General features: G+C 50.0%; 9 protein-coding genes across 9 annotated transcripts; 4 read left to right on the top strand and 5 right to left on the bottom strand.

Moving 5' to 3' along the window:
* Positions 1-270: 270 nt before the first annotated feature.
* On the top strand, positions 271-1,071 carry PC9H_011448 (uncharacterized protein; the record flags this gene model as incomplete). Its single annotated transcript, XM_036780932.1, has 2 exons — positions 271-325; positions 380-1,071. The coding sequence occupies 2 exons, from the start codon at positions 271-273 to the stop codon at positions 1,069-1,071; spliced, it is 747 nt and encodes a 248-aa protein (XP_036626787.1).
* A 2,146-nt stretch (positions 1,072-3,217) lies between these two features.
* PC9H_011447 (uncharacterized protein) lies at positions 3,218-3,810 on the bottom strand (the record flags this gene model as incomplete). The annotated part of the gene is made up of 3 exons (XM_036780931.1): positions 3,218-3,427; positions 3,517-3,681; positions 3,736-3,810. The coding sequence occupies 3 exons, from the start codon at positions 3,808-3,810 to the stop codon at positions 3,218-3,220; spliced, it is 450 nt and encodes a 149-aa protein (XP_036626786.1).
* A 4,360-nt stretch (positions 3,811-8,170) lies between these two features.
* On the top strand, positions 8,171-11,002 carry PC9H_011446 (uncharacterized protein; the record flags this gene model as incomplete). Its single annotated transcript, XM_036780930.1, has 5 exons — positions 8,171-8,516; positions 8,570-8,620; positions 8,674-8,892; positions 8,940-9,705; positions 9,760-11,002. 5 exons carry the CDS (start codon positions 8,171-8,173, stop codon positions 11,000-11,002), a joined length of 2,625 nt encoding a protein of 874 aa, XP_036626785.1.
* A 261-nt stretch (positions 11,003-11,263) lies between these two features.
* Positions 11,264-13,417, top strand: PC9H_011445 (uncharacterized protein; the record flags this gene model as incomplete). Its single annotated transcript, XM_036780929.1, has 10 exons — positions 11,264-11,465; positions 11,524-11,543; positions 11,588-11,826; positions 11,879-12,073; positions 12,286-12,406; positions 12,470-12,536; positions 12,593-12,762; positions 12,815-13,024; positions 13,085-13,150; positions 13,205-13,417. The coding sequence occupies 10 exons, from the start codon at positions 11,264-11,266 to the stop codon at positions 13,415-13,417; spliced, it is 1,503 nt and encodes a 500-aa protein (XP_036626784.1).
* Positions 13,418-14,339: 922 nt separating this feature from the next.
* PC9H_011444 (uncharacterized protein) lies at positions 14,340-16,033 on the top strand (the record flags this gene model as incomplete). The annotated part of the gene is made up of 6 exons (XM_036780928.1): positions 14,340-14,393; positions 14,451-14,625; positions 14,817-14,974; positions 15,035-15,552; positions 15,609-15,963; positions 16,025-16,033. 6 exons carry the CDS (start codon positions 14,340-14,342, stop codon positions 16,031-16,033), a joined length of 1,269 nt encoding a protein of 422 aa, XP_036626783.1.
* A 439-nt stretch (positions 16,034-16,472) lies between these two features.
* PC9H_011443 (uncharacterized protein) lies at positions 16,473-17,372 on the bottom strand (the record flags this gene model as incomplete). The annotated part of the gene is made up of 1 exon (XM_036780927.1): positions 16,473-17,372. One exon carries the CDS (start codon positions 17,370-17,372, stop codon positions 16,473-16,475), a length of 900 nt encoding a protein of 299 aa, XP_036626782.1.
* A 482-nt stretch (positions 17,373-17,854) lies between these two features.
* Positions 17,855-21,945, bottom strand: PC9H_011442 (uncharacterized protein; the record flags this gene model as incomplete). Its single annotated transcript, XM_036780926.1, has 6 exons — positions 17,855-20,530; positions 20,584-21,107; positions 21,160-21,309; positions 21,368-21,526; positions 21,583-21,729; positions 21,786-21,945. The coding sequence occupies 6 exons, from the start codon at positions 21,943-21,945 to the stop codon at positions 17,855-17,857; spliced, it is 3,816 nt and encodes a 1,271-aa protein (XP_036626781.1).
* A 748-nt stretch (positions 21,946-22,693) lies between these two features.
* Positions 22,694-23,967, bottom strand: PC9H_011441 (uncharacterized protein; the record flags this gene model as incomplete). The annotated part of the gene is made up of 2 exons (XM_036780925.1): positions 22,694-23,500; positions 23,554-23,967. The coding sequence occupies 2 exons, from the start codon at positions 23,965-23,967 to the stop codon at positions 22,694-22,696; spliced, it is 1,221 nt and encodes a 406-aa protein (XP_036626780.1).
* Positions 23,968-24,962: 995 nt separating this feature from the next.
* On the bottom strand, positions 24,963-27,633 carry AKR1 (palmitoyltransferase akr1; the record flags this gene model as incomplete). The annotated part of the gene is made up of 10 exons (XM_036780924.1): positions 24,963-25,678; positions 25,728-25,814; positions 25,870-25,895; positions 25,952-26,016; positions 26,069-26,131; positions 26,187-26,320; positions 26,374-26,503; positions 26,555-26,683; positions 26,735-27,445; positions 27,508-27,633. The coding sequence occupies 10 exons, from the start codon at positions 27,631-27,633 to the stop codon at positions 24,963-24,965; spliced, it is 2,187 nt and encodes a 728-aa protein (XP_036626779.1).
* Positions 27,634-27,800: the final 167 nt, after the last annotated feature.

Below are 27,800 nucleotides of genomic sequence, written 5' to 3'. Positions count from 1 at the left end.
CACGGCGGTCTACAACACGGTGGAGGGCGTGATAACTTTGCAATATTATCTTGAAGCTTGGGAAGCCCCAAAATGGGCAATTGGTCGCCTCATGTATGTGGTTGTCCATCTAACTTTTGCACCTGACCATTCTTTGCTCGCCGATGGAAGCCTTCCCCTCGATGAAAGCCTACTCAACTACACCATGGTCTTACCCTGTATGCAGGAGCCCTCGCAATGCTCTACTTATCATCACTAATCCCCCGCCCCTTCAGTCTACGCCCTTCCAAGATGACTCAATCAAAACCAGTTGGAGACGAGCACACCAGTGGTGACGACATGGCTGGTGAGTACTAGTCGCAGATACTGAGTAGCCTCGCAAGCTGATGCTGCCTCCCAGCTCTCTTAGCGCAGCTCTCTGGATTGTCCCTTTCCCCGGACCAGGCTCGCACTTTGGCTGGGGCGCTGACGTTGTTGGCCAATAGTGCACCATCTGCCCCCTCCCCCGGCTCTGGCACCTCTCCCATGCAGGGAGGCCCACCTGCCACATCGGTGGCGGCGCCAGGGCTTTCAGCTTCGGCAGCACGTCGATTGACGGCATCCGCTCACCCTGTGCATATGCCTCCAACAGTTGCCCAACCCGTCTCACCTCCTGCCATCGCCGTCACCCACGCCTCCGTTACACAGTCCACGGCGCCTGCTGCCGTTGCGCATGCCGTCGTTGCTTGTGCCGCCATCGCCCAGTCTATTGGGCCTCCCGCTGCCGCTCCCACCCCCGTCGCTCATCCCGCAGTACCTCCCGCCATTGTTGACACCCCCTACACCCCGACTCCTGCATCTCCAAGATACCACTTGCCGCAACCTGGTTCTCCGGGGCCGTACTACGTCATCACCCGTGGACGCCAGGTTGGGATCTTTACCAACTGGACTGCCACTGCGCCCCTTGTCATTAGAGTTCCGGGAGCCGTCTTTGAGAGTGTCCGTTCTCTCGCTCTTGCACGGGAAATGATGGAGGAAGCTCTGGATGACGGCATCGTCAGTGTCATTGACATTGAATACACCCGTCGTCCTCGCATGCATAGGCGTAGATAGAATAGTGTAGTACAGTCGTCCCAACCAATACAATCCCCTTTGCCCTCATTTCGTGTGTGAATCCCAAATATCACCTGAATAGTGGAGACTCGGCTGAGCTAACTGTGCGCATAGTTTGAAAGAGCGGAGACTGGAGCTGAATGTAACGTGAAAACAAGGGGTAGTGACTTGGCTCTCAAGTCCACATGGGCGCTTAGGACTTGTAATAACCGTTGGGGCGGCCCTCGCTTTTCAACTCTGCTCATTTTCTGCTAATGTGATTGCTCCGGTCAACGGGATCTGAGACATTGATTATGTAATCATCACATGCAATAGATAGGAAACATAATTGTGATGTTCTCAGGAATTGGTATGTTTTAAAATGTTTTAAAACAGAAAACCCCAATGGCTCGCGGAATTACTACAGGTAATGTCACATGAGCCTTCTTGGGGTTCAGAATATAAACGGCGGCAACAAAACGAGCCGCACCGAAATGGGGATCAAACCAAAGGAAAACATATGGAAGGGGAAGGCGCCCGTCAAATTTCCGGAGGAAAACAAAAAGGAGCAGGCAATCTATGAATATATGAACGGCGGCAAAAAAACGGCCCACACCAAAACAGAGGGGATGAAACGAAAGGAAAACATACCGAAGGGGAAAGCGCCCGTCAAATTTCCGGGGGAAGCAAAAAGGAGGGGGCGCCCATCAGATCCAGATCCGGAAAGCAAACAAACAGAAGGGGAAAGAAAGCGCATCAAATCCAGCAACGGAAATAACCGACATGTTCTGATTAGATCTAATCATATCATGGGAATGCCATAACAAGCCAATATTCAATTCCGACGCAATATTCAATCCCGACGCAGGCACAATATAATAAATCAATATCTACTGGACATCATGTGATCTCATAGCTGAGACCTGTGGTTATAGCCACAGTTTGTGTCTTAGGAGCACCTGGATCTAACCAGTTTATTAGGGTCTAGTATTACAGCTAAGGCTGCAACCCGCATGCTATCTCCGAGGTCGTCTTGTTCGGCGAGTTTCGTGTATCCAGCTCGGTTCTTGCGAATCGAGTTCAAGGGGATATTGTTCATAGGGAAAGCGCGTTGCGCCTACACCAGAAAGCCCCCGCGACAGTGTGGTTGCGTGCACACGGCCCAACCCCAATTTGACCAACCCTACTCGTAACAACCGGGTGCAGCGTTAATTCGTTGTACTCAACCCACACCGCGTCTTAGTAGCTTTAGCTTGCTTGTTGCGGTATATAAATGCAGACATTAAAAAAAAAAAATAAAAAAAATAAAAAAATAAAAAAAAAAAAGTGTGGTTGCGTGCGCCAAGCTGCAAGCGTACATACTACGCGAGTCCAAATGGATTCCCACAGTCAATTATTTTGATATTCTCAGTTCTCCACGTCAATGCCGATATACTAGGCTACGGTGCGCTGGTTAAATAAATAATGTATTCAGAAGGCTGACTGGAAGAGCACACGGGGAAGTCGGTGTATGCCTCGCCGATAATTGACAAAAAAGTGGTGCCGAACACCGTTGTTCGGACCAGCACCTTACGGCGGAGGAACTTGGACGCATCGAATATCTGCTGAATGCCAAGACTAGCACACTGACTCGGATTGCCTTTTGACTGGGACGGTTCCGATTGAACTAATCGTTGTTGTAAGAGATGGAGATGAAGAAGTAGTACACATGGGGGCCGTGTCCTACGGGTTTCTGAGTGAAAACGACTGCGCATCATACATCGAGTATGGTGACATACGAAGATTCCCTGATCGTCTCCTTGTATTACAGCCCATTCTACGAAGTCCCCCATTCCCCTCAGCCCCCCCGTACAAAGCACCGCATACACTAGTACCCTCAGGAGACTGGAGAGGAGTCTAATATTCACCTCGTGTTTCCCCATTCTCCTTACTTCGTGGAGCTCTTCTCCTGAACTGTGTACACGATGCTGGAATTATTTTGATTTCTTTCCCATGGATTACGATGTATTGATGTAAACATTAAGTACTATTCCGCATGCAGTGTAGACGAATTATCTTCAGCGCTGCCAAAAGGACACGCCTCTCGAATCACATAAACATCAAAGTTAACCTATTCTTAAATCTGACGGTCAGAACGCGAAAGCGCACGCAGAAATAGGCCGCATTCCTAGAGGGAGAGTCCTAAAAGTTTGGTGAGGAGACCGGCACCCCCGGTAAGGAACTCTTTCACGCGAGCATTCTTGTCGGCGGCAGCGGTGGCGGCAGGTGCGGCAGCACTTGCAGCAGCGGGCGCGGCCGCTTGGACAGCCGGTGCAACGGCAGATACGATGGCGTTAACAATGGGAGCGGCTATACCTCCGATGGCGAGTTGCGTCTGCTACAGCGGGAGCGGTGACTGTAACGGTTACAGCAGCCTATAGAGATAGATTGTAAACATTGCGAATCGTGCAGAGATCAAATACATACCGGAGCGACATTTGCGTTCTCTGCTACGTTGCTGTTGGCGTTGTTGTTAGTGTTGGCATCGGCATTTGGGACGGGTGTCGCGGCTGTGAGCGGGTCGGGGTTTACCAGAGCCGTCGCGGGGTCAAAGTTCGCGAGCAGAGAAGTGGATTGGACTTGGCGAGCAGCCTGTAGGAACCAAGCATGGGGAATGTGCGGATTAAGCAGTGACCATCTACTTACCAGTGCGGGACGAGCGAGCGCATTCCCAGCGAAGGCCACAACCAAAGGGACGACAGCGAGCTTGGAGAACAACATTGTGAATAGAAGTGTGGTGGAATGAACGAGAGGTGGGAGCGCCGGTAAGGGGGCAAGTTAATGAATGTGAATGGAGTCGAAGACCGAACAAAAGTTGCAAGCTTGTAGAATAGAACAAAATGCCGATCACAGATCGGATGGGAGAAGATCTATATTATTAAAACACAACGGTCCATAATGTTATGTAATCAAATTTAATGTTACATAATCAAAAAAAAGCGCTCACCTCAATGCAGAGCCACACAGGGGGACAGGAGACGAATAGGGAATAGGGAACAAGGACTACCAGACTGAACTCTGGACTGTCAATGCTACCAGATTATGACAAGGGTAGCCATAAATGCATCATGTCTTCTCTCCCTCTGCATAACATACTTTAATAAATAAGCCTCAAGTACTCAGATTAAGCAATTCATCAAAACATTGAAGCAGGATATCAACAAAATGTAGACTGTAGGATTATGCAGTTATTATTCAATTGGAGCTTTGATCACTTACTTACAGCTGTGATTAATGTCTGAGGTTGAACTTTGAGGTATCTTAGTTATTATTTTTTAGCCAAAAGTCTGTACCTATGGGAGTAGCAAACTAAGCTATACAGGACTACAAGTAAGAGATATGAAGGGATTAGCATACCTGAGAAATGTCCTTGCATGCATGCAAGTTTCATAGCAGATTTACTGTATGGAATACAGAGTGTTGGTGGGGGTGCTTACTAAATGAGGGTTCTGAGACGCAGTGGCTGTAGATAACCATGGGGAGTGCTCTGGCAAGCATTAACAATGACAACCAATGCCTCTCAATGTAAATCAGGGTGAAAAGTCTACAATATGAATCTTTTAGATAGACATATGTTATTGAGATCAGAACAGTGGCCAGGATTAGTAAGGGTACACCAGGAGGCTGTAGATGAACAGGAAATAGAAAATAGGGGAGGAACTACTCAACTGTAAATGACCACAACTTATTGTAAGTATGCAATAAAGACATTAGTACTTCAGAGCTTTTGCATAGAATATTTCAATTATCAGTCAAGTTGAGGGGTTAGAATTAACTCTTCCCATTGAATGTCAAGACTCATGATAAGTAAGCTGCTTATGTAGCAGAATATCTTTAAGATGATCAGAAAACAGAGAGGGCAGGGGGTGGTGAGAGCAAAAGATGATCATGATCAAATAACTTGGATTTTGATGGTAGTGGGGTGGGATAGGAGTATGGTATTCAAGTATAGAAGGAGATCAGGGAGTATGAGTAGAAGAGAAGAGGAGAGATAGAGGAGAGAAAGGGAGTATGGAGGAGAGGGGAGGAAGTTGGAAGTTAGATGAGAATATTCAGTACCCATTTACACATCTATACAGTAAACCTCTCAGAGTGATTGTTAAGAGCCACACTCACGGGGGCTCGGGAATACACGGGCCCGTGGGTGCACAGTTCCACGTAGAGGCACGGAGGGGAAATGAGGGGAGTGAGGACGTACAGGCTTGGCTTCAGCTACTGGCTGCGCCTCCCACACTCTTGCATGCCCTGTATTTCCAGAGGGAGTCCTACGTGGGTACCGAGGGTACAAGCGGAGGCGAGGGGATGCAACAGAGGGACCTCAAATAAGAGGTGAGGATGCGTGTGCAGAAAAGGAACTAATATTCGAACTAAGGTAACTGTATGTATAGTACAGGAATATATACTGGGGAACATGCAGTGTCTGCACATTCACAAAACAGCAATGAGTCCAGTAGGAATAAGTACAGCATGCTTGAATATGTACAAGTCCATAGTCCGTGACATGTTCGTGTAGCCGCATGTGTGCGCGGCCCGGGTCTGTAGCCAGAAACACCTGTTGTAGCCCCTAAGGGGCCTCCTGGATGTGCCTATAACATTGACTTACAACTTAACTATGATTTTGTGGGAGTACAATTGGGAGGTTGTACAATGTAGCAATTGCATGATTAGGGGATGTCAGAGTTAGTGTAATGGTTGAAACAAAATGGTCAAAATATTACACCAGATATGCTGAGTTCCCCAAGCTCTTTGCCACCTGAAACTGTTACTGCAGAGAATGAACTTTTGAAGAATGCACTGTAGCAAGCAGGTCTTTGTTGTTCCATTTGTTTTCATCGTATATCACATCTGGCCTGTATACATACTCACTGAGTCACCAATCTACACTACCGTGGATGTCACATTGTTACTGCTTTCAGCCATAGCTTACATAAAGCTATTTACTTTTGAATTACTGTATGGTATGCTACGGACTAACAAGCCTGCCCCTAAGCCGGAGTTAGTGCTTTTTGTTTTGTTTTGGTTGCATTATTGGGGTGTCAGAGCTGAATCCTTCATATTGGTGGAACCATAATGTTTTGAACATTTCGTTTTGACTGTTACACCAACTCTGACATCCTCTATTATGAAGCTGTGGAATTTTGAGAGGATGCAAGTATGTTGGACCCCTTTCTGAGTTCCCAAATCTCCAAATCTCCAAGTTCCATAAAAGTGTTCCTGAGCAAGCAGAACAGGTAAATACTGTATAGCATGTATCAGCCCTTAGGGTAGCTTAGTTGTGATGGGCCATGGTCAGTTGCCAGGGGCTGCATAGCAAAAGCTGTCACAGTGGTTTGGAATAATACCAGGGAGCACTCTGACCATTGTTGATAACAACAACTGATATCTCTTAGAGCAATTTAGACATGAAGGGTAGATCTGTATGTTAGCTGAAGCTTTCATGTAATATTTCCAGGCAAAGTGAGCGGTTAGTGGATTAGATGTATAGTAAAGATGAGGGATTATGAAAGATAATATTTACCTATAAACTCTGTCCTAATGACCCCCGACCCCTTTTTTCCTATGAGACACACTTATCACTCAAAATACATCCAATTCAAGCAGAGCAGAGGATGGCCCATTGATTTTATTCCATGTCCTTTTATGTTACTCTTAACTATAAATCTGAGGAAAACTGTGTGATAAATGAAGTGACCACCGCCCCTGATTTAATGGGAGCACTAGAACAGAGGAACAGGGGAGGGTGGAAGGGATTGTCATGCACCAAAGATACAGGACATCAACAAGATTTTAAGATGTATCCAATAAATGGGATTCATTTCCCAAAGCCAGTCTCTGATTTGAGATTTCTGCATTATATCTATCATGGAAGCCTGAGTCCCATGCGTGACGAAGTCACGGGCCTGAAACTTGTGAGTGTACAAAGTGCACAGTGACGATCTTTCGTCTGGGAGGGGATGCTTATATACGCTCCATGAGATACTGTTTACATGTGAAGATGAGAATGTGGCTTTGCACGAGTACTTGCCTAGGTAACGTCCGGGTTCCTTGGCCACGAATGTGAGGAAGATGTGATTTTGGCGAGTCGCCGTCCATGGATGCACCTGTGACGACCAAGATCGACCAAGTAACTGAAAGCATCGCCCCAGAGTCTAGCGACACAATGCGTCAATTTGACCGCGAGAAGCTATCCCTGTCTGACTCGGAACACATGAAAGTGTCAAGTCGAGATCGTACCCCAGCAACTGGGAGAGACATATGTCACGCCCAAACACATATAGACACGGAAATACCAACCAGCACCGCTGATTCCTGGAAGCAGCGTCAGCCTCTCGGATGATGAAACAGAGCTTCAGCAGAGTTCTGCCTGGGTAGCAGTATATTTCTCCCGCTGGTACCATTTCCACCGCGGCGTATCGTATAGAATCAAAATGCGCGCACCTCAAGAGGGCGGAGTACAAGAATAACTGGCAGATGATGTTTTACAACGGTGGTTTCACGATTGCTCGGCTTATTATGTAGTAGACAATCAATGAATCTTCTGAGGTAATAGCTAGATAGACTTCTGGTGGATTATCCAACGAAACGAACGCGATTTCCAACCTGAAAACACCCATCAGTACGTTATCGCGATACATAAGAGATGTTCTACCATCCCAGCGATATCAGCTCAGACAGAGCGCACGGTAGGACATTTAGAGTGCTTTCTTGGACACAAAATGTCAGTCCAGCCGCATCCGATCGCGAGTGCCCCTATTACTCCTCTAGCGCCCACGCGGAGTTCCACTTTTGTAGGACTCCCGCCCTCGTTTTCGCCATTCTCGTCGCGTGGGTTGTAAGGAAAACATTGATGTCCGAATGATGTCCGATAGCCTCCAGCCCATAATACCAGCCAGCCAAGACGGTGCAGCACTACGGGCCGTCACTGCTGACTCTCAGGAAGCTCCCGAACCAGCGCCCATTACCGACCAAGAGGCTTCTACGTTGGAGAGGAGAGACGAAGTAGGTTCAAGAGTAAATATGAACAAACATCACAGTTTGGGGTCGCTGAGGCTACGCTCTATCACTCATGGACTCCTCTACCATGGACGTCGATGAAACTATCATGGCAGCGCTTGATACGCCCACATACGACGACGATAACGACCCTTTGGTACGCTACAATGCTGAAATCAACAGCAAGATACTTGTAGCCCTTTGCCCCTGGGAGGGTGTCCTCACACTCCCCTGGGAGGGTCGGAGTCGCAACGCAGGAACGGTGCTTCGTATCATATTCGATGTAGTTTCAGGATACCCGGGCTCCTTGATCTCCCCATCCCTCCTTTCCGACTTCGAAATGCAAATGATACCTGAGCGGTTCCGCCCTATACTCGTTCAAACGCTGTATGAAGCCTGGCAGGCTAGGGATTTCAAAAGACTTCGAAATTTGGGTGCGTATTCGATGCTTTGTGGGTGACTTTAGCCCATCTGATATCTTCTTCAGAGTTTCTACGTGAACCGGAGGTCCCAGCAACTCCAGACAAACGCGAAACTCGTAAGCGCTGTTGACATTGATTTCCGAATAACCATCAACTATTGTCTCTGAAGTCCTACACGAATCTTTCAACTTGCCATATATCGGAAATGTCCCCGAGCATCTTCTCTCCGTCATAGACTCAATGAGGAACAATGAGCAGTCCTATGCTCCTATTCTGCCCATGATTCAATCATCCGGCATGGGGAAGACAAGGGCGCTTTACGAGATCGGCAAGAAACGGATCGTAATCCACTGCTGCTTTAGAGAGAATGACTCTAGTGTCTTTATGTGTGGGTGTACCCATCACTCACAATAAAACCATCCTCACGGTGTCTAGCTTATCCTCCTCCTGATGTCGCCTTGCGCGACTACCTATTGAAAGCACCGAGTCCACAGGACAATGAGGGTTCTTGCAAAGCGTATATTCAAGCAATATTTTACGCCCTTTTTAAATCTGTCCTAGCGGTGATCGATCTGGTCAAGAGAGATAATGACATCAGCCATAGAGATGTTATGCGTTACTTTCGGCGCTCTGGTTCTTCCAACAACTCTCCCGTTCCCCTCGGAGACACTCAGGACATCACTCAGACAGCGTACCTTGCCATCCAGAACCACTTCAAAATTTTGTTCGATACTCCTCATGAACGACGTGCCTTCTACGACCACGTCATTTTCAAAATCCTCGATATGCCTTTGCCCAACACGAATCAGCTGACTGAGACTGCTCGCGAAATGTTTGAAGCTGTCGAGCTACATAAGGATCATTTCCCCGTTATTTTGGCACTTGACGAAGTCCATGTTTTGTTCAACGACAAAAGGGGTTCGCCCCAACACTCAATCTACTCGCGTTTGAAGTCCGTCCTCGCTGATCTTGGCCAACGCATCGGCACTGTGGTGCTTTCGACAGCCACCTTCATCCCCCTCGTTGCACCATCAAAGGAGATTGCACCATCCGCTCGAGAACGGGCTGGTGACCTTTTTCTTCCGGCGCCCTACACAGAGTTGTCATTTGATGTGCACTGTCGCTCGCACCCCCTGTCCAAAAATCTCTCCTTGAATGACATCGGTACACTGAAGCAAGTCTCAATATTCGGACGTCCTCTGTAAGCTCGAAGCTTTTCCTGCGCCATTCGACTCATCATCGCATATGATCATAGTTGGCAAAGTATGGTCAATTCTCATTTCAACATGGAGCTACCTGGCGAGGCCGTGCAATTGATCGTCAACACAGTGATCAGTAAATTGACTGGACAGCAGTTCAATACATCGCTCCCGGATGGAATGAATGCGCCTGCACTTGCCGTCCTCTGCACCCGAATATTGCTTGATCTCTCCCCGGGTATTTCTACCGCGCAGAATTTCGTATTGGAACTCATCCGCTCTCATCTCCGCGTCGTCTACTCTATACAGGAGGACCGTGAAGTAATCATCTCAGGCTCGTCTTCCGAACCCCTCGTCGCAGAGGCTGCTGCAATCGTTATGAACTCAGACCGGTCGGCCAGCAAGCCCATGGCGGTCTGGCGCATCCTGGCTCAATATGTTACCCAAGGGTTGATGGGGCAGGGCGATGCTGGAGAGTTACTTGGTCGCACAATTAGTATCATGGCCATGGATCGGGCGATTTCTAGTTGTCCAACATGGGCGGAATTGAAATATCAGACGCCCATCGAGGTCAACAAGTACTTCCAAGCTCTCCTTACGCACGAACAATGGGAGGCATTGAGAATTTCTGTTCCTGCCAACTTTTCGATGCTCGGACAAGCAGACAGTGCCCGGTCGTTTGAGGACGCATTCCGAGGCGCCTACGTCCACTTTTCTCATTACTCCAGGGCGAGGGATAGCTCTCCGCTGAATATCAACTACCTATGGGCCTTGTGGATTCGCGGCGTTGCCATTCAATGTCACCCCACACAGGAGTTCACCGACCGGGTTCTTCCAATCTACTTCTCATCGCGAGGCACGATCCAGCCTGCCTCGATGTCGTGTATCCTGGAACAAGACAAGACCAGCCCAAAGCTCACCCCTTCAAGCGTTGCAACGCAGTCTGCCCAGGAGCTGAAAATCTTCAACGGCGGGACACAGCTGCCTTACATTACCGTCCTTAACTGCTACGCCGGCTCATCACTCGCGGGTCAACCGCCGAGGTATCCACAGCCCGGTGCTACGAGACGCCAAGACCAAAACAAGGAGGCCCCTCGTTATGAAATCGTTTTGCATTCCTTGGATGCATATCAAGGCCTGGGTGCTCATAATGAAAGCATTATCGCGATGATCAACGGTTCCACATCGTTCCTCTTCGAACATCATCCCCGCAAAACACCAACGGCTCTATCTCTGTTGCATGCTTTGCAGCCGTACCTGGACGACGATCCCTCGACCACCCAATGGTTCGGGCACTAAGCTTGTCTCAATCACCGCTACTGGACTTCTGAAGGGACAGCCGCTGAAAGAACCGTTGTATCTCGCCGAGCGGTCGTTAACCTGCCTGGCTTTGTTTCCTCTAACTTCCGACGAAGGAACTTACTGTACATTGTACATTGGATTACTGTGGCTCGTGTTATTCAACTTGAACAGATAGTCCGGATTCACTGGCATGTATGAGTAATGACAGATCGGAGGATGCGCGATTCAAGGGTAAGGCAGAGAGGGCGCGATAGAACAATGAACTGTACTATCAACGTCGATTTCTTCCGTGACTTCCATCCGCTGATCCCTGATCCCGAACTCGATACATTTTCTTTCGCCTTGTCAGTTCCATTCGCGTTCCGATCTCTCGCTAGCCTAGCGTTGACTTCCGGTCGGCGCGATGCGTCCGATGGTGCTGGCGGCAGGCGACCCGATGATCATGAATATGTTGCTTCAGGTGCGTCGTGGCTATTGTTTACTTCCATGTAGAGACTCATCTTCGGGAACATTTACAGGCTATTTCTTGTATGGGCGTGTAGAGAATTTCTGCTCCGGAGCAGCCTCTACGCAGACCTGCAGCACCTGTCTGCCCAAACCGAGGGTGTCGTAGAGAACGATGCTGAGTGGGTGGCGCTCCCGACATTCTCGCCTCGACCAACTTCAGCGGGCCGATCACCACCTACGAGCCCCAAGCCCTCTGCACCGCGATTATCCCTCCATTCGCGCCTTTCTCGCATAGCCTTCTCTGCCTGCTTTGCTGAGAGCATGACCCTTGTACTGCTCTTAGTCCTGCAGACTCTCGATATACTCTCTTCTCGGTCAGTCGTCGACATGCAACGTGTCGTCCAGCACGTATTCAAACAGACTTAGAACGCGATTGCTCAACTGGATCTTGTCGCAGTTCCTCTTCATCTTCCTACTTCTGGTTTTGATTCCCCTTGTTATGACCATCGTCCTGTCATTAGGTGCGACATCTGGCAAAGGAAATACAGCAAAGAGACGTGCCATCACGATCAGATTCGTGCTCAATGTCATCCCCGTGCTACTGTTCCTCGTGGCGTTCTCGTACGTACCCCTTCCGGATGAGTCGCTATCCGCAGATATCAGGACCTCCACATTATCCCGTTTGAATGTTTTGGGCACGATCGTGCTAGGTTTACTTTCCGGTTTTGGTGCAATTAGCAATGCTTGGGCGTTTCTCCCATTCAGTTCTCGTTCCCGGTAGGCGAACAAACTCATTCGCGCGTCCTACAGTCTAACTAGCGTGTTTGTGACAGCGCCTCAATACCTTCAGAAGGCGACATCAAATCAGCGGACCTCTCGCTTACGCGCATTCGCGATGATATCAACCAACTGAGGCTACAACTTCAAGGTTCTTCTGTACCGAGCGGAGCGGAGGTCAGCTTTCATTATCGTATACCATCCCCGAATCAGTACGCTTACTTGCATCATCATGAATAGACTTCGAAAGATCGTGGCCAAGGAACGTGGTATTCTCGATTCCTCTCCAAGTTCGAAGGTGATGACCGTGAGTAGCAACAAGCTTTGAAGTCACTTCGTCACTGATTACATGCTACCGTGCAGGTCTTCAGGAGCTGAAGGGCCTGGAAGCCCTTGAACACCAAATGAGCCTTGACCTAAACGCGCTCCGGCAGCGCCGTCAAACCGCCATATTCTCGGCCACCTTGAAAGGTCGTTTGTACAACCTCAGCGGAAGACTTTTCTCCATTTACTGTATCATTAGAGTCATCAGCGTGCGTATACCTACTTAATTCAAAGACTAGATGGTGCTGACCACCTCATTAGTCCATCGTGAATATTATCTCGTCTCGCTCAACCTCCCACCAAACTTCCTACCCCGACTTAATCACCCAATTCCTAGCCTACTTGCTGACGCATATCTCATCCGAGGTCAACTTAGCAGACGTCGCGCGCATGTCAAGACAGATCAGTCTTGTGTTAGTAGGAGTCATCATACTCAGCAGCATCAGGCTTGTATTACGCGGAGTGACGAGGGTAGCTACATCATCTATCTTCATTCGTCGAGGGTTTACTGACCGTGTTGTTGGCTATTAGGCTCTACATGTGAGCAATCGTAGCCTTGGTGCGTCGTTGATGCTCCTCGTTCTAGCACAACTGATGGTAAGCCTATCCTCAGAATCAATTTCTCTCACTCTCATCCGTCCTTCCATCTAGGGCATCTACATGCTGTCCACCATCGTACAACTGCGCTCGACATTCCCTCCGCCACCCGCTGACTCTAAGACCAGCGAAGAAGCCCAAAATTTGTTCTCTTTGATACCGAAATATGAAGTTTTTGGATCGTTGTTTGATTGGTCGTTCGTCGTCGCTGCTGGTGCGACCTTGGTCGTCCGATGGGGTGCAGAGAAGATGGGTGAGATGAGTTAGGCCGTTATGATATTGTTGTAGGACTAGTTGTTAGCAAACGGACAGTTGTGTGCATCTATTAGCTGTTTTGTACGTACCATTCATGATATCAGCATGCGAACCTCATAGCGATCAGGTTAGAGTTAGAGCCCGCACCCTCTCTGACCATGGATGGATAACCAAATCTAATTATTTGGGTGGATCACTGGCGCACACCACGCACCATATTTCTTGGAACAACACGGGAATATACAAAAGCCATTATTCCTTGTCCCGTTACGCGCTATGCATGGTGAACGCATTAAATTTGAGATGCGACGCGAAATGACCTGCCCTAACTTCGGTCCCCATCACGTAAAAATTCGGCCCTATTTTTTCTGCCCAAGACCTCTTGTACACCACCACCACCACCATGCTCTGCGTCTTGCTGCCAGGCATACACCATGCGCTTATCGTACCTAAGTAACAGAGCGAGATGGACGCGCCTGCCGGGTGAGTTTGCGATTTCCTCTCTCGTCGAGGCAGTTGTTGGCCAGGATGAGCTTCAAATATTTTCAGTTATCCCTGTCTTAACAATTTCATGTCGAGACCTTTGAAAATTCTGATTATTTTTCATCGCTTTTGCGAAATGGATTTAGCACTTACTGGACACTTTGTTTCACAGTCGTCAAGTACCTTTCTCGCTCGCGTGCTCGCCACTACTGAGCCGGACGGTGCTGATCGAGTACCTTCATGGTGGAGAGTTGAAAGGAAACATTGCCGGATGGATTATAATCAGCTTGATTCGACGACGCGAGTGTGCCATCGATGGCGTCGATCTGATAATTTGATTGATAAGTCCCGTGCCGACCTGCCCTAAAGATCAGCAGTGCGATACCATACCTTCGTGACTCCCATCCAAAAATTTCATCCTTGCTCAATCTCTCTCATCTCCTCCACCAAAATGTCGTCTGCTGGCACCATCTGGACCATCCCCCAACAGGCAAAGGGCAAGCTCGTACGTCCGATCTATGCGAATCGAATCCGGTTGCTCATCGATTTGTTTGGTTTGTAGGTTAGAGCTGTTGCTACCTTCGCCGGGATCAACTTTGAGCTCCCAGCCTCGTACACCCACTTCGAGACCAACAAGCAGCCCGAGTTCCTCGCTAAGTTCCCTCACGGGAAAATCCCGGCCTGGGAGGGCGCCGATGGCTTTACTCTCTTCGAGGGAGCCGCTATTGCACGATATCGTGAGTCCCGATCTATGTTTTTAAGTTATTACTTGTTTGGGGAAGGGGGGCTAGAAGATGAGAGTTCTGATTTATCAGTTATCCCTGTCTTAATCGCGTATGTCGAGACTTGTAACAAAACCTGATCAGCTTCACCCCTTTCAATTCGTTCGATCCCATCGAGATTGTACTAAATCTATTTCTGTTCCCAGTCGCTGCATTGGCACCCAACTCCGGTCTTCTTGGTGCCGACCTGAAGGAGTCCGCATTGGTCGATCAGTGGGCCCACCTTGCCGATTCGGAAGTTGATACCAATGTCGGCCTCATCTTCCAACTATGCAAGGGCATAATTACTCCTTACAACAAGCCGGTTCGTCACGACTTTTCGTATTTGCCTGCCATGTTTAATTGACACCTTTGCGTGCATTAGTTCCACACCACCGCCTCCGAGCGCGCTCTCCGCGCCTTGAAGACTTTGGACGCACACCTTCTCCACCACACCTTCTTCGTCGGCGAACGCATCACACTGGCCGATCTTACTGTCGCCATCGCTGTCCAGCGTGCTGTCACCATCAACGTCGACGCTGAAGTCCGCGCGCAACTCCCCAACCTCATCCGCCATCTCGAAACCATCGCCAACCAGCCAAAACTCAAAGATATCTTCGGCCCTCTCGAGTACACCGACAAGGCCTTGCAGTACGTTCCTCCTCCCAAAGAGAAGAAGGATGCGAAGCCCGCCGCCCCCGCCCCGAAGCCCAAGGCAGAGAAGAAGCCCAAGAAGGAGGAGGATGAGGAGGAGGATGAACCTCTCGTTCCCGCCGAGCCCAAAGTCAAGAACCCCTTGGACGACCTTCCCAAGTCAACCTTAAACCTTGAGGACTGGAAGCGCGCCTATTCCAACAAGGACACTCGCGGTGCTGGCGGTGCCCTCGAGTGGTTCTACGAGAAGTATGTGCATCCAGACGCGAGTTATACGTAGATCCTTGTCTGACCACTCTGCCCAGCTACGACAAGGAGGGTTACTCAGTTTGGCGCGTGGACTTCAAGTACAATGATGAGCTTACACAAACGTTCATGTCCTCCAACCAGATTGGTGGTTTCTTCAACCGCTTGGAGGCATCCCGTAAATACCTCTTTGGGTCCATGGGTGTTCTCGGGGTCGCCAATGACTCTGTCATCTCTGGTGCTTTCATCCTCCGTGGCCAAGATTTCAAGCCCGTCGTAGACGTCGCCCCCGATTGGGAGTCATACGACTACAAGAAGTTGGACTTGGACAACGCTGATGACAAGGCCTTCTTCGAGGCCGCTTTGGCCTGGGATCTTGAGATCGACGGCAAGAAGTGGGCTGATGGCAAGAACGTGAGTCCTTCGTATGTTTTCGGCGTCGAAGGCTGGCTGATTGCTGCGGCCTTGATTTTAGTTCAAGTAAATACCTGCTTACATCGTGTATTTTTTACTTATTCCTTTCACATGAGCGAGTCGGTTTTGGTAGATAGACCAAGGAGTAAAAATGATAATGTTGTATACCTATCCCTTCAACATCTTGAACCCCTCATGGTGGAACTTGTCTACTCATGGTTTGACTGGGGTCACTCTGGTTGCTGCGCTCGTTCTGACTCACCACTGATATCAAGTTCTACATGCCTCATTGTTACATCGAGGTAGAGAACTGAAGCTACGAGCTTCTTTTGAGAAGAGGTAGGAATACTCGACGTAGCAACTGAAATGGTTGGCTTGCTGAAGCCACAGAGCCAAGGATTCCAAAGAGGAAGAACGAAACGAAATATACAAATGATATTGGACAACACAGTCCGGGACAGCATGATTACGCCGGCCTCACTCTGTGCATGAGGATCATACTTCACGCGTCACGAGCCAACCAAGTTCCGCGAGGCGGGCAACTGTTGTTCACCTTTTTCCTGCTGTGTACTAGTTTCAAGAGCCTTCGTCTCCGTCGCGCTCTTGTCCTTATCCACCTGTACTGTATCAGCCTCTCCGCCCTCAATCCCTTGCTCAGCAATAGACGACTGGTCGTCCGCGTTCGACGACTTACGCCGGAAGAATCTAACCCACAGTATGACGCCGATGGCGGAGGCCAGAAGGACGGCTGTCACGACGCCCATTATGATTTTTCCAGGATGTGAAGGGACATGCAAATCGATCTGTTCGATGGACCAAGGGTAGCAGTCGGAATTGACAATGATGAATATACCCAGGCCGATATAGAGGAGCGGAATAAAATACGGCGAGTAACGTTGGAGGACGGCGAGGATGTGGCGCTCCTTGATGAGGAGGAATGCGGCCAGACACCAGATCCCTAGGAAGATGTAGTAAGTGACGATGTAGATGGCAATTTGGGCCCCTTTGGCTTGGGAGAAGAGGGGCACATAGGCCCCGATGTTGTCCGCGCCGTTGGCGATGGTGATGGCTGCGATTTTGAGCACGCTTTTTATCCCATAGCTGTCAGAAGTATCAGGCTCTTCATCTGCTGTAAAAAGGCCGGCGCCTTTCCATATGCCCAATGTGAGGGGAAGAAGTCCCAAGAAGCCAATTGGTTCTACAGGGATGCCGAAGGAGAGACCCCAGCCGATCAAGCTGAGGGCAACGATGACTGTGAAACCAAGGCACTGCCCAATAACGACTCTGAGAGGCGTTACGACGGTGGAACTGGCGGCTTCAGTCATGAACGTAACGAGAACGAACAAGTCGTCGATGTTTGTGACAGCGAAAGACGCGCAAGCAACGCCAACGGTCTTCCCAAAAGACATATTCAAGTCCTGAGCTGAGTGTATGAATCCTAGTATACCTGCCGGAAATGAGTGAGTACTTCAACAAGCAGCCAAACGGGCGTATACTCACCTCAGGCAGACATGCGTTGAAGTGAGAGAGGTTTTCACGTCAATGCACAGTATAACAGCCTCGGACAAACATGTCGATGCCAAGGGCTTCTCACTCTCGTCTTCTTCGATGTTTACCGCCCAATCAATATTCGTAGCGAAAAAGCGCCCCAGAGTCAAATAGATACACTCCGCCGTAGATGGGGAGAAAATTATATGTGCCGGTTGGTCAACCGTTGGCAAACTGTTGGATATCTGGATCCCCACCGTGAACACAAACATTTATATTGAATATCCTACGCACAATACCAGAAATGTTGGCATGAAACCAATATCTGGCACATGCGGCGGATTATCGGACTGTGAGGCCGAGTACTTCCACTTCCCACTTCCGACGAACCTGAGTAACAACCTCACTCTCCGAAAGCCGCTTGCTTCCTTCGAGGTGCGAATGCAATCAAGAACACAGGAACAAGACTGACCAATTCGCCCACACCCGCCCACTGAGGCTCGAGCCTCCACACAACCAATATGCCTGACGAAAGCACGAATGCCAGGAAGTTGTACATCACAGCCCACACAAAACAAGTGACGATGCGACGCTTCGTGGATCCACTAAGGTCAATGACAGCTAGAACCTTCAGTAAGTCCGAGTTGGCTGACAAGCCATCGGATAGCGAGGACTGGGAGGAGAGGAGGACAACGTCGGCAGCAGCATTGGCTAGAGTCGTGCCAGACTGGAAGGAGATGCCCAAGTTCGCTTGAGAGAGCACACCGGCGTCGTTAGATCCGTCTCCGACAAATATAACGAACCTTGAAGTCGCACGCGCTGGTGTGAAGATGTTGAGACAACCGAACATCGATGGGTATGAGTTCGAAGGAGGCTGGTTGGTGGATTCGGTCGTCCCTGTATCTTCTTCCTCTTGCTTACACTCGGACTTCCACACCAGCTGCCTGACAACATCTCGTTTGATTTGCGGCGCGCATCCTCCACGCACATCCTCCTGAGCGAATCCCAACACTTTCCCGGTTTCCCATGCAGCCTCGTCGTTGTCCCCGCTGAGCATCGACACCCGCACACCGCGTTCTCGCAAGCTTTGTACGACATGTTGAGCCTCTGGTTTGATCATGTCTTGTAGAGCATATGCCGCAACGACTTGTGAGTCAATCGAGAGTACGAACAGGGTCTTTCCTGAAGACACAACACGAGCGATGTCTGGGTGAACCCCTTGAACGTCTGCAGTTGGTTCGCCAGCATTTAAGCAGAATGCAAGGTGCCCGCCCTTAACGACATGGTCTCCATTCCAAAGCGCTGAAATCCCCTGTCCTGGAATGCTTTTCTTGTCCTCCAATTTGCCGGGCGCACCTGCGTTGCTCAGTGATGACAAAAGGAAGGAGCTAACGCCCGAGGAGACAGGATGCTTGTCATCAAGAACCAATGCTAAAACCAAAGCTTCAACTTGCTCTAGGTCGAGGCTTATTTTCTCCAGAGGCTGATCTTCGGCTTCGGCTTCATCCCTACCTGGAACAGAGGGTGTGGCGGTAAAAGGTAAGATGAATTTCCCCACGACAGTTAGCTTCCCCGTGGTCAAAGTCCCCGTCTTGTCGAAAACGACGTCGGTGACTTTCGTTGCCCCAATGAAGGCATTAGCATCTTTCACAAGAATGCCACTGCCTACAGCCACCTTCGCCACTACGACACAATAGACCAATGGGACGCATAGCGTGAGGGCGCAGGGGCAGGATGACGCGAGGAGTGCGATGGTGTAGGTAAGGGCCTGCGAGAACCCGCGCCCAACAGAGCTCTGCCGGACCAGAACCTCGACGAGTACCCATATCACAAGGACGACGATAGAAGCGACCAGAATGCAGGGGATAAGCCAGGTCGCAAGAGCATCTGCCATGTCTTGAATGGCTGGACGGGAGGACCTGGCTTCCGACACGATGCGACGAAGCTCGGCGAGGCTGCTCTCGTGAGGGGCGCGCGTGAGGGTAACGCGGGCAGTGTTGTCTTGTGAGGTAGAGTCCGTACCAGTGGAGCTCAGCAGTTGGGAGCCTGCTACCACGGCGCTCCCTGGAACTTTGCACACAGGGTTTGCCTCTCCGGTGACGAGCGCCTCGTCGAAATGAGCCCTCCCATCGATAAAAATCCCGTCGCTGGGTGATACTTGGCCCGAGGATAGAATGATGGTGTCTCCCGCATCCAAGAGTGAGACATGGAGCGTGGACGTTGAGTGTGTGGCGGGGTCCACCCATTCCGCATGGGTAGGTAAATCATTGCCCAAGACATGAGAAAGGTAAGAGGACACTGCGAGCCAGCGCACGAGTGCCGAAACGACGCGCGAAATGAGGATAAGAGTGACAAGAAGGGAAGAGGTTTCAAAGAACGAATCCAACCCAATGTGATGTCCGGAAGCGGTGCCAACGGCGAAGATGATGAGCGAGTATATGTATGCAGATAAGGCAGAGATGGTAACGAGGACATCGGCGTCGAGATGATGAGCTATGAAAAGCGTTTTGTAAGCCCCTACGAGAATCGGGCTGGCTAAGAAGAGAATGGCGCTGGCAAGGCCAAACACGATACTTTCGCGTGCGATAACGTCGTTTTCGAGTAGATGTGGCTTCCAAACAAGCACGAGGGTCGGAATTAGGAAGCAGATAGACAATGCTGCGCGAGCGACACCTCGCATCACTGCGTCCCAGGCTTGTTTACGCATCAACTCGTGCTCATTGACGAACGTAGGCTCGCACACGAAACCCGCGTCGCTGAAGCGCTGAAGCACAGCGCGTGCAGAACCAGGTGGGGCCGAAGATTTTAGTCGGAATACAACGATTGATGGATCTTCTTGATCTACGAACACCCGATTCTCCTTGTCTTCCTCGTCGACGCCAAATGTTCGGCGGAGCTGGACTTGAGATGGGACACGGCCTGGTGAGAAACGGAGAGAGACTATACGATCCTGAGAATCCAGCCCGATACGACGTCGGCATGTAAAGCCGGTTAAAGAGGAGACGTGTTCAGTGATTTTATCTGGCGATATGATCGAAGGATTGTAGGAGCAAGAAGCCGTGCCAGAAACATGATCCAGCTAACGAATGTCTTCAGCGAAACTGGTGAAGAGGATAGCAGTATGATTCGTACTTTAATATCTGTAACTTGATCCAGTTTTTGCAAGGCGCGCTCAACTCGAGGGGTGCATGATGGACAATCCATGCCCCCAATCGTCATGAAGAGGGTTTGCACCCCGGTGGAAGGTTCCTCCCAATCAATGGCTTGCTTCTCCGAAAGCCCTACATCAACAGTAGGTTCGGCGCAACAAGATGGCGCGTCAGTGGCCTTTCCTCGAGCTCGGCGGAGCTGAGACAAAAAGCGCCTGGACACGGAAGTGAATGCCCTGCTGAAACTGACCGACCCAGGCGACTGGCAACAGGGAGCCTGGCAGCAGACCATTCTCCCAATGTAATCCTTCACCTCCGCGGGACTTGGGTTGTCCGAGACTGAGGAATACAAAACTGCCCCCCGCTTTTCCATGCAGCACGAGCAATCCGATTTATCTTCAAGCTTCTTCTGTCCAAGATTAGGACGAATCTCAAGCGGTTGCTGAGCTAACTGGACGTTTGGCGACGCCAGGATCTCACAACAATCGCATGTAGATCCATTGTTAACTGAACTAGTCGTTAGCACTGTGATACAAATGAGAAGCATGGCGGAACAGACCCGGAGGAGTCGATTTGTCTACACCAGCCGTAGCTTTAGACGAGTCACAGCAAGCATCCTGGCAGTGCGTCTTGGGGTCTGGTTTCGCCACTTCGTTCATTTCGGCTACTTCAGCCAAGCTGCTCCCGCAGCAACTACAGTCGTCGTCGCCTACAAACCCGTCACAGTTGAGCAACAATGAATGCAAGGAGATTTCAGTGCTGCGTACCAGATTCAGCCTCGGGCAACACGTCCCCAAGACCAGTCTCGGCAGGAGTTCCGCTGCAGCAAGGTTTCGCACACGCGTCGTCTGGCTGATCGAAGGAAGCCTTCGTCTCTGCCACTAGCATCGGGTCGCTTCGACAACAATCGCAACCGTCTCCCTGAGCTTTAGCTTCATCAAGTCAATGGTGTACTGCGTGAGATGGAAGGACATAGTCTAACCTGATTGACTTCCTTGCTGACCATCTTGTACTACATCCGAAGGGTCTTCACAGCATGACTTTCCGCACGCCTCTTCATCTTCTTCTGGCCTCTCGACAGAGTTCTTGTCCTCTGATAGAGAACTGCTGCGATAATCCGGAGCATCTTCTGATGTGTGATTGATAACTATATGAGGGTGCGATCTGGTAGATTGATTTGCTTACCTGGTATGAGTGATCGGCGGTCATCCAGCTGATCTATGGCACCATCAGCCCGAAGCCCACCACAGCAAGGTTTGGCACAAGCATCGTTAGTGGTCGCTATGCCTTGGTGCTCAGTAGAGGGCGAACTATGATCTCCAGGGTGCTGAGCTTTCAATACCATGCTGTTTGTTAGTATTCTGGTTGGATCGACAGGCACTTAGAAGGACGTTGTGGTTTGTAGCAAGGAGAAAATGTCTATTCTGGTAATTGATTGGCCAGGTAGGGTGGGAGAAACAGCGCACATTGCACGATGAGCTTGGTGGGCGCCTGTTCATTGTCCACTGGGAGATAATGGCCCTGCTACATCAAATACTCAGGTTTGCCTTTATCAAAGATCGCTAATGTCTGTCTATATTCTGCTAGACGATTACAGTTTAATGTCATCAGGTAACTGAGGATGGACTACCCCAATCAAATTGTACCTTCGACCTGCTCAAACGAAAACCTAGAGGTCAGCCTGCAATTCAAGCGTCAGGCGAAAGTGAACGCGCAAGTACGTTTCTTTCGTTTCAACGAAGCTGCGAGTTAGTCTACATATTGTACTTATAGGATGCACTCACAAATTGACTACTCATTTTAGTTCAAGATCAATCGTAGGCTCGCGAGGATGATCGATGATACTCGATGGCAACGCAAGTCGACAGGGGGTGTTCGGAGTGTGAATACAACCTGATGATGCATGGATGGAATATAATAGAATATAGATATATTTCAGTAACGGAGGAAGTATTGATACAAAGACCTAAAATGCAGTGCGATTGAATTTATGTCGTGATGTTTATGTTGTGATGAAAAAAATACTAGGATATATGTCAAACAAGGCGAGCTGTGCTGTTGTAGAAATCAGATAGAAAGGGCCCAAAGACCCTTTATAATGCCAGGGGACTCTGCGCTCCCTCATCTGACGGTGGCGTGACATGGGGCGAAGCAGTTTCGCCCACTATTGGGGTGATTGACGCCGCAGTGTCTTCGTCGACGCGCATGTCGTCGTCGTGGTCGACATGTTCCTGAGTAGCATCAGATGCGGCCGATGGTTCGCAGATCGCTGCACGCTCATCCGCCGCATGGTCGTTCCTAGATCCTTCAGTCTCTTCCACCGCAGGATCGCGTTTCTCCCAAATGTTCTTCCACCACTGTTCTATCGCTGATGCCTCTTGCTCCACCATTCGAACCACTTGTTTCCGCACATCCCTGACCTCCCTCGCCCCGTGGCTCTCAACAGCATCCAGGGCAACAAGAAGGCGGTTGAGCGACTCCACATAACCATGTAGTGGTACATTGGTGGAAGTATACGCTAGTTTCGGCAACGTTGGAGGAAGGGAAGCGGGAGGACAATGAACGTCAACCGTGATGATTTCACTGCCAGGTCCTTGGAAGTCTAATCTACTCGGTCGCTGGAAGTTGTCGCGAAGTTGTTCAAACTGCGAAGAAAGTGACTTCACGGTCCGGAGCGCATGATGGACACGGTAGACGCGTTGGATGGTCGAAGCGGCTTCATTCAGCTTCTCGATGGGAGCAGCTAAGCCCACATGGGGGGAGCTCGATTGCTGGGGCGAGGCCTGACGTCTAGGCGAGGCCTGGCGAGAATGGGGCGGAGATGGAAGATGCTGAGGACAAGGTTCCGGAGATGGTGAGCGAACAGGGATGGTATGCTTCCGCGGCGAAGGAGATCGACTCTAAATGGCCTAATGAGCACACAACAAACCGAGCTCATCTAGAAGGGGCTCACAGTATGGGAGGCTTCTTCAGCCTGTTGTCTGCGTAATAGCTCCTCTTGAGCCAATCGCCGTCTTAAAAGCTCCTTCTTCTCCCTCTCGTCCCGGTATTTTGCTTGCAGGTAGGCTCGTTCGCGTGGAGATAGATCATATGAAGAACCGTAGCCCGGTGCGTAACCGTAAGGCGTATAGTCCCCGGCGCCATACCCGGAGTACTCCTCGTCGCTAGAATTGCGATCTTCTTCATATTCGGGAACGAGGTATCGGTCTCGCATCATCTGCTGAGCAGCCAACGCTCTCGACCGCTCGCGAAGCTCAGCCTTGGCACGCTCTTGAGCTAAAGCTCGCGTTCGAGCATAGGATGGTGAAGGGTAATAATTGTCGTAGGGAGAGTAGTAACTCGATTGGTAAGGGTTGTAGCTGAACATCGGATGAGTGTCTGATATAGATAAAGGATCTGGGGCTCACCGCTTTATACAACTCCATGGTATCTTTCGGGCGAGTTCTGGGAGAGTTCTCGAAATTGAGTTGTTTGTCGAACAGTCGAGAGAGTTCCAGTAGCCACGTGGATGTTCAAGTTGGAATGCTTCGCTGGGTTTGAAAATGCGTGGGAACATTCTACTAGGTTCGACTCATAGCCACAGCTTCCCGAAAAACGTGGTGGAAGCCGTAGATCACCCGTTGAGGCGAAGGCTGGGACGCCCAAATGCACCGCTGATAAAAGGGACTAACACACCACACTGGAGATATCCGGCAACGCCCATCATATACCAGGACATAATAATTCTCCCCGCTACATGTCTATCGGCGCCCCAAGCCGAGAGCAAGAAGTGAGCGCCCCGCTATAGTGTGTACGGCAGCATTCTTCAGTGGTAGCGCCTGATACGCGGTCACAAGTCTTACGCCGATTTCCCAGCTCCCTTGTCGAGCGTGAAGCGGCTGAGTTGAACTGCTTGCAGGCCCCATGAAGATAGGCTGAGTAGGAAACGTGGTGACGATTGTCCCCATATGTACTTTTTTGTGGTGCTAAGCTATAGCATGAAAAGATACTCCAACGGTCCAGCCGCTTGACCTCTCATGTCTCCATTAGTTGAGTATAACTCACGGATCACAAAATTTAAGCTATCCTTTGTGTGTGCATAGTATGTCATCTTATAATTTATGATGATGTCAAAGTTGCGCGTAGAAGCATAGATTTTCATCCCAGCTCTTTCACTGACAATACACCGAGCCGCGACCGCCGACCGTCAATTCTAACTGCGTATTGCTCCCGAAAAACTGCACCACTTCCTGTTTGCACAAAGAAGCATGAAGGGTATCACGATACCAGCGTACACCGCCATTTTATATTAGTGGGGGCCGGTCAGAAATAATACAAAACCAATACACGTATGGTCGTCACAATGTCATCAAAGAGGTCCGTCTACACCTGACTAACTGGTTCATAGCCAGCTCGACTGCTACTGCCCAAGCCGAGGCCCATGAAGAGAGTCTTCCGTAACCCTTTACGCCCGCCTAAGACCCTATCTTCGTCAGCATCCTCCCGTTCCCGGCGGCGCTTGGCTTCTCGGAAGCCTTCCAAAGGCACATCATAAAGTTTTTCATACTCAACGCCTAATTCCCGCCCAGCCGACCAGAAGTCCTTGCAATTTCCAACTAGGCCCAAGTCAAATGGATTGCTCGCCTTACTTGCGCGTGCTAGGCCGTCCACAGCCTTGCCTTTGGTAAACCTATCGAGTCCAAGCAGGTTCATGAGGAACCCACTTCCGCATCCGGCGCATGGGGCGCCATGGTGATGCGTATGCGAGCTAGCTGCGTCGCTGACCAGTGCCGTATCTTCGGTATCAGCACCACGGTGGGAATGGCGATGGCCTGCTTGGCCACTAAGGCTGGAACCACCGCGACCGCCCATGAATCCATACCGCCCAAGGTTCGACACTTCAAGAGTTGTCATTTGTCGTGCTATTTGCCAGAATTGACTTGCGAGCAAGACAATCGTCCAGGACAGCTGGAGAGTTGCCCACATTGCAACGGAAACGAGGAACGTGTCGTACGCTGTGATGGCACACAGCTCAGCGGGTAGTATGCATGAGGGTGAGATATCAGCAGGGCTACTTGACACACTGATTCCAGAGAAGACTAGAGTGGCGAGTTAGATGGCGCCAGGGTATCTGGAAATTACACTGACATGCATATGTCAAATAATCAAACAATATGATCCCTATCACGAGCGTCGTCACGAAGAGAATGAACTGGCGATGGTTATTCATGCCGACTAGGGGTGCAAATATGAGAAACTTGGCAAGCGCGTGCTGATAAGCCATTCTCACCGCAATTCCAAACCCACGGGCAGTGACTGAATGGGAGTTAGCTTGTCAACGGGGTCGAAGAGGAGGGAGAAATATCACACACTGATCGCTCCGAGAGATACAGCGGTCGCACACACGGCAATGCTTCGATCGTAGGGGTTTTCGAGCCTAAAGTAAACACTTAGCGCCACTCGTGTATTCAATACCCCCAAATACTTACCATGCACTGGATGCAAAACGTCTGGCCATTTAGTCGGCCCTCAGAAGCGAGATCCTCGATAATCTGAAGAGAAAATATTGAGGCATAATAAGGAATAGTACGAAGTACATTCACGCACCGACTTAAGCTCGCCGTCACTAGCAGGCTTCGGACATGTACCCGGATCCAATGTGATAGCGCGGAAGAAGTTATAAGCACAAAGGCCCACAGCTAGACCGAAGCTCAAGTGAGTGAAAGCGTGAGACTCGGTCTCTAGAAGGGAGTAAAGCATGAGCAAGGATATTTGAAACACAGCAAAGGCATACGATTTAGCAAACGAGTTACCCAACAATACAGAACCCAGATCATAGACCCCGCTATTATCCCTGCGAAGTAGGGCGTCTGCTGAACGCTATCAGTGTAGGTGTTCTTGTTAAGGAGTACTCTTGTCACAATCTGTATAATAGAGTGAGCAAAACGAAGAAAGCATATTCCAAGTGTACGTACATGGTGCATGCCAAAGAATTCGGCCATAGCAAGTATTATTCCCGTATACCACGGAAGCCAGCTTAAAGTGGTAAATATTAGATAGAAAAATATGGTGGGTAGTACGAATATAGCAATCTTGGTGTTGCGCTAGAGCAAAGCGGATCAGCCAAATCTAAGAATGAAGAATGGTTCACCAACGTCACTGAGAGGTTTTGGCTTTTTTACCCCGTGTTCATTCATGCCACCTTCCTCCAAAGCACGCTTCCACGCACCCAAGCTCTTCAATTCCACGGCCATGTCTCGAGGCGTGCGACCCTCTCCGTCCTTTGCATTGATATCAGCCCCCTTCTCAATGAGTTTCCGTATCGACGGTCGATTCCCTCTAACAACGGCCCAGTGCAAGGGCGTAAGACCAGCGTCATCCTTCGTAGTTGGACTGGCGCCATGCTTGAGCAGTAGATCGACTGATAAAGAATCCCCCTGGTATGCCGCCCACATTAAAGACGTATGACCTTGCGCATCTCTGGAGTCGACGTTTATTGGTTGATGTAGGAGATACAGGAGGGGCATGATGGAAGAGGAATGAGTGACGAGGTGAAGAGTATTGTAGCCTTGGGAATCGGCTATCGTAGGGTCCGCGTTGTGTGCAATAAGAAGCTGAATAACATAGAGGTAGCCATTCCGCGCAGCCCACTGCATGGGTGTTGCGACCAGATCACCTCCAAGAGCATCCACCTCGGCGCCCTGCTCCAAGAGGTATCTACAGGTCGCGACCTGCGCATTGATTGCAGCCCAATGTAGCGGCGTTATGTTCTGCTCGTCTCGGTCGGTAGCTGTGGCACGACCCGATTCAATCAGGTCCCGTATTAGGGCAATATCTCCCCGCTGGGCGGCAATGAATATATTCGACTAAAGTCAGCAGTACGTGAGCTCAGACAATTGACTTAAGACGAAGTTCCATGGACACTCACTTCCGCCTCGGCAGTGGTTTGCTCAATCGCCTGCGCGAAAGACAGACTCGTGCCTGCTGCAGAGTCTGAGCTGACAGCAGCAGTCGAGTCGGCCTTGGGCTTCACCATGGAGCTTGGGTCAGCCATAACGATGGAGAATGAGAAACTTGTGCTGGTCGTTAGAGTCGTCGTGTCAGTCACGACGCCCAATCCGTTACAGCTGTTGGCTTGGTGATGACATAAGCAGCTTCGGCAGTAGCCCGGTCCACGTTCAGGGGTTTGAATTTTTGAACGGCGATTATCTCGCATTGTGC

Source organism: Pleurotus ostreatus (genome assembly GCF_014466165.1).
Source record: "Pleurotus ostreatus strain PC9 chromosome Unknown scaffold_9, whole genome shotgun sequence".
Classification (NCBI taxonomy): Eukaryota; Fungi; Basidiomycota; class Agaricomycetes; order Agaricales; family Pleurotaceae; genus Pleurotus; species Pleurotus ostreatus.
This window is presented reverse-complemented; position numbering and strand designations above follow the sequence as displayed.